The sequence below is a fragment of the Galeopterus variegatus genome, unplaced genomic scaffold (genome assembly GCF_000696425.1).
Source record: "Galeopterus variegatus unplaced genomic scaffold, G_variegatus-3.0.2 Scaffold1733, whole genome shotgun sequence".
In the NCBI taxonomy this organism is placed as follows: domain Eukaryota; kingdom Metazoa; phylum Chordata; class Mammalia; order Dermoptera; family Cynocephalidae; genus Galeopterus; species Galeopterus variegatus.
Genome location: NW_007727844.1, coordinates 126,055 through 129,275, shown reverse-complemented (window position 1 = coordinate 129,275; position 3,221 = coordinate 126,055). Strand labels below are relative to the sequence as shown.

The following is a 3,221-nucleotide window of genomic DNA, read 5'->3' as shown; positions in this document are numbered from 1 at the left end:
TTGGGGGGATGTTCCCTGGGGTCAGCAGTGATAGCACTTTGCTCTTTCTTTGGAAAAGCCCCCCACGGGGCCCAGCCTACTCCACAGCACCCCATCATCGAGAACTTCGTGTCTGACATTGTCCCAGACCCCTGGCTCCCCGTGTGTGGCTGTCACCACTGCGCCCCTCCAGCTTTGGGCCTTTCTCATTTCATGATGTGTGTTGAGGGGTGTTGTCCATGCCTCTAAGGTCCTCCCTACCCCCCCACCCCACCTGCTATGTGCCCTGCCCCCTCCCAGGCATGCGGACCCCTCCCTCCCTCCCTCTCTCAATCCAGGGCCCAAGTAAAAGACAGGAGGACTCAGAAAATAATTTTAAATGCTTTATTGGGATTGCGAGCGTTACAGGTTAAAGACAAAACCCAAGCATTGGATTTTGCCAGAAATATGAGCATGTTAAAGGAGTCAAGTTGAGGCAAACACGGGCCGCTGCAAGATGGGCTGAGACAGCAGGCATAGGTGACATTTGGTGTTTAGCGCGTGGGGGGGTCTTCAGGAGATGGCAAAGGGAGGGACCCAAGAGGGGGTCCCGCTGAAGACAGTAGGGGAAACACGGGGAAGAGACAGATGGAGGGCCACAGCTGGGGCTCGGGAGGTCAGACAGGGAGCCCGGGTCAAGATGGTTGGTGACCCAGGGGAGAGCTGCAAAAGTGGGCACACAGAGGGTGGTCAGCGAGCGCCCCCAGAGCACCCATCCCAGAGAGGCAGGAAGTTAACACTGGGTGGGCTGGGCGTCCGGCCGAATGGGCAGGCAATTTGGGGTGCCTCAAAGTCTTTTGGATCTCGGGCCAATCGTTTGGGTTCTCCAATTACAGCAATTTTATTCTTTGGGTTTCTGTCCAATGTTCCGAATGGCCCACTCTCCAGGCGCTTGCTGAGGGACCCTCTGTGCTGTGGGTGGGCTGACATGGACCGCCCCCAGGGTCATGCCAGCCCCGTCACTGGGACCCAGAAGCCTCGGGCCTCTAGACTGCTAGTCAGACTGTCGTGCAGGGGGGCTGCGCTGGGGGCAAAAGTGGGGGTGAGGTAAACCTCCCAGCCGCCCGGGTCCCTGCACAGTCCTAGGCACTGCAATGGTGGCTGCTATGGCACTGCCAGACCCGCCGGGTTCAGGGCCCAAGTGACCCCGGTCGATGGACAGACCTCGACAGCTCTCCTGCTCTGCAGGGCTCAACCCTGCTGACCTCCCCTGCTGCCCGACCTCACCCCACCTGGCTCCCAGGAGACCCTGCGGAGCTCCAGATCTCCTGGGAACAAGGTAGGGTGCTGAAGAGCGGGCAAGGTGTCACCGAGGGGGACGGGGAAGGCTCCCCAAGTGTGCGGAAGGCGACCACCTGCTCCAGCCTGATGGAGCCCCTCTGTCTACACATCCACAGTCCCTTCCCCTTCCATCCTGGTGGCCTCCGAGCACCCTCCTGACACCTGGGGAGACACCGCCCCGCCCCCTCCTCCGCCCCTCAGGACCTCCAGGGACCAGCCACAGTCCCGGGAAGCCAGGCCGGGCAGCGGCCTTCTCAATTCCCCGCTGACTTCTCCGTGGGGGCACAGTGGCCAGTGCCCCAGGGAGGCTCCACTCTCAACTCAACCCAAGCGACAGGGACAGACTAAAAACAAAAATCAAATCAAGGGCGATAAATGGCGGGGGGCAGGACGTGGCGGTGGAAGTGGCCGGCTTTGTGTGCTCTTCTGCTTTGGTCACTGCCCCCCTGTTACAGGGGGTGGGGTTAATTTGGTTTATGAGCGCATGAAAAGCTAAGGAGGGATCAAAAAAAAAAAGAAAAAAAAAAAAGGAAAAATGCCCCAAGAAACAAAGAGGGGAAATAGATCAATTGACGTAAAATTTGGGTTCCTGATTCTCTCTGTGATTCTACCCGCTACTGTCACTCCTCTGTGTGGTGGGTGCATGTGTATGTGAAGGTGTGTGTGGTGGGTGCATGTGTATGTGAAGGTGTGTGTGGTGGGTGCATGTGTATGTGAAGGTGTGTGTGGTGGGTGCATGTGTATGTGAAGGTGTGTGTGGTGGGTGCATGTGTATGTGAAGGTGTGTGTGGTGGGTGCATGTGTATGTGAAGGTGTGTGTGGTGGGTGCATGTGTATGTGAAGGTGTGTGTGGTGGGTGCATGTGTATGTGAAGGTGTGTGTGGTGGGTGCATGTGTATGTGAAGGTGTGTGTGGTGGGTGCATGTGTGTACGCGTGTGTGTGAAGGTGTGTGTGCAGGTGGGTGCATGAGTGTGTGAGGGTGTGTTGTGCCTGCAGGTGTGTGTCCGTGTGGCTGCAGGGATGCATGTGGGTGTGTGTGCTCTTTAGGGTGAGGATTGGGATGTAAGATTTGGGGGAGTGTGGAGGTTGACGCCAATTAAATTTTATTTGCCGAATTTTGGTTTTCAGGATCCATTTTCCCCTCCTGTGGTCTTATTGGGTCCCTCCAACTAGCCTCGTGATGATCTCTAGTGATGGAAAATTGAGCAAGGAATGAGTCTGGGTCCCGCCCCTCCAACCGCCAGACTTCCCACACTCCCCATCAGGCTACTCGGGGACATGTCTGCTGGGCTGCCACCGACTCCAATCTGGCCAAACTCGTTCCTTGCTCCGGCTAGGCCGATGCTCGATACGTAAGATGTACGGGTGGTGGGGTCTGGGGAGCATCGTGGCTTACACTGCAGGGGGCCGTGGGGACAGGCGCCGAGAAGGAGACACCTCCCTCATCGTGGAAAGATGGAACCTCAGCCTAGCCTGGGACACACCCTTCCCACCCTACAGGCGCATCCCAGGAAGATGTCACGCCCCACAGCTCCGGCCCCAAAGGTGGTCAGCTGCACACCCAGGCCTTGGCCATCTGAGCCCTGTCCTCTGAGAGGTGAGGAGGGCAATGAGGGGAAGGCAGGGCGAAAACAGGGCCACAGGCAGCGGAGGTGGGGACCTCAGAGGGGAGGGGAGCTCAGACCATGAAAACAGCTCAGAGAATTTGGGGTGGGTCTCAGCCTGATCTGCACAATGTGGGGTCGGATATTTTAGTTGCTTAGTTATTTACGTTTTCATCCAATTGTGTGGGGGTTCGTGTGAGTGTGTGAGGATGTGTGTGTGAGCAGATGCGTACGTGTGTGCAGATGTACATGTGTGCAGCTGTATGTGGGTGTGTGGCGTACGTGTGTGTGTCTGTGTAAGGTTGCGTATATGTAGG

General features: G+C 57.2%; 1 protein-coding gene across 1 annotated transcript; it reads right to left on the bottom strand.

Annotated features, from left to right (window-relative positions):
* Positions 1-349: 349 nt before the first annotated feature.
* LOC103595286 (putative insulin-like growth factor 2-associated protein) lies at positions 350-1,922 on the bottom strand. Its single transcript, XM_008578650.1, is given in 2 exon segments — positions 350-734; positions 780-1,922. Coding segments are annotated over 2 exon segments (534 nt in total). The 5' UTR covers positions 968-1,922; the 3' UTR covers positions 350-388.
* Between the last annotated feature and the right edge of the window lie 1,299 nt (positions 1,923-3,221).